This window comes from Aplysia californica, unplaced genomic scaffold (assembly GCF_000002075.1).
Source record: "Aplysia californica isolate F4 #8 unplaced genomic scaffold, AplCal3.0 scaffold01150, whole genome shotgun sequence".
NCBI lineage: Eukaryota > Metazoa > Mollusca > Gastropoda > Aplysiida > Aplysiidae > Aplysia > Aplysia californica.
This window is the reverse complement of record NW_004798420.1, coordinates 112,434-113,557: the sequence shown is the minus strand read 5'-3', so window position 1 is coordinate 113,557 and position 1,124 is coordinate 112,434. Positions and strand designations below refer to the sequence as shown.

Genomic DNA, 1,124 nt, shown 5'->3' with positions numbered 1-1,124 from the left:
CCCCCCCCCCCTATTTATTTCACTAAGAAATGATACGTCTTAAAAATAAGGACATCACCAGAGCCTCCTGTAACAAATTACTTGGAGAGATAAATTTCGTATCTTACCACTACACTTAATGCGATTCAATTTTTAAAAAAAAATCCCCAGCCTGTATCAAAGCGTTTTATGGTAAAGAATGTTTTGTCATGCTTCACAATATGATATAGCCAAATTCATTTCATGACGCAAGACATTTTATGCAAACAATAATTCAACAACCCTTTAATCCTAGGAATGAGTCATTAAAACCCTAGTGTAAACCTTGCACAATCACCCTCTAAACTTAGAAGTTACACCTTTACAAAGCACTTACAGAAGTATTATAATATATGTTCTAGGAAGTGTGCTCATAGCAATCCTTAAGAAGACATCATAAACTGGCTCAGATGTGCGTGACGTTGTGCGGACTGACAAAGAACGCGGTCCAGTAGGGGATTTGCAGCAATGTGTTACTAATAATTTTGTTTCCCCTTGGCATAGTTTTTAATCATTGCTTGTTTCGTACCTTTGACCAATAGTAGAAACGTGTCTTATCCTGAACATAAAGCCTGAAAACCGATAAAAAGTTAACATTTTTAAAAAAGGACATGATACTCAAAATTTGAAGTTTGTGCAAATTTAAAGGTGTTTCTGGAAGACTTTGAAGGTACAAAGAACATAGATAAACGTCGTAACCATAATACAGACAAACTGGTAAAGCCCAGCATAGAATCAAATACTCTGCGCACGATAAATTAATATGTGTCTTCAAAATAGGAACGAGCTCTCTTCTTTCAAAAATTCTCTTAAATATGCGTATGTCTTTTTTCTGTCGACAGAAAGGTGGAAAGGACGCAGGAGATGAGTTTGAATACGTCTATGATTCAAAGGGAAGGCTCATCAAAAAGATTCGAAAGGGAAAGGTATGTCTGACACTCAGGTGTTGGTTTGCAGGTGTACTTTAGTGTATTGTGCAGAAAATATTATGCCTCTGTGGTTCAGAGTGAAATGCACTTTTTGATCATGAATGCCTTCCTTTCTCGTTTATATAATCTCCATCTCGGCAGCCTCCATCTCTATCCCTCCCCTCCCCCCCCCTCTCT

At 37.5% G+C, this 1,124-nt stretch overlaps 1 protein-coding gene across 1 annotated transcript in view; it reads left to right on the top strand.

The window, feature by feature from the left end:
- LOC101856069 overlaps positions 1 to 1,124 on the top strand; it is a gene marked incomplete at its 5' end in the record, with an annotated part of 54,749 nt that overhangs the window by 38,979 nt on the left and 14,646 nt on the right. The window contains 1 exon segment of the mRNA XM_013090125.2: positions 861 to 944. Coding sequence (XP_012945579.1) covers positions 861 to 944 — 84 coding nt within the window.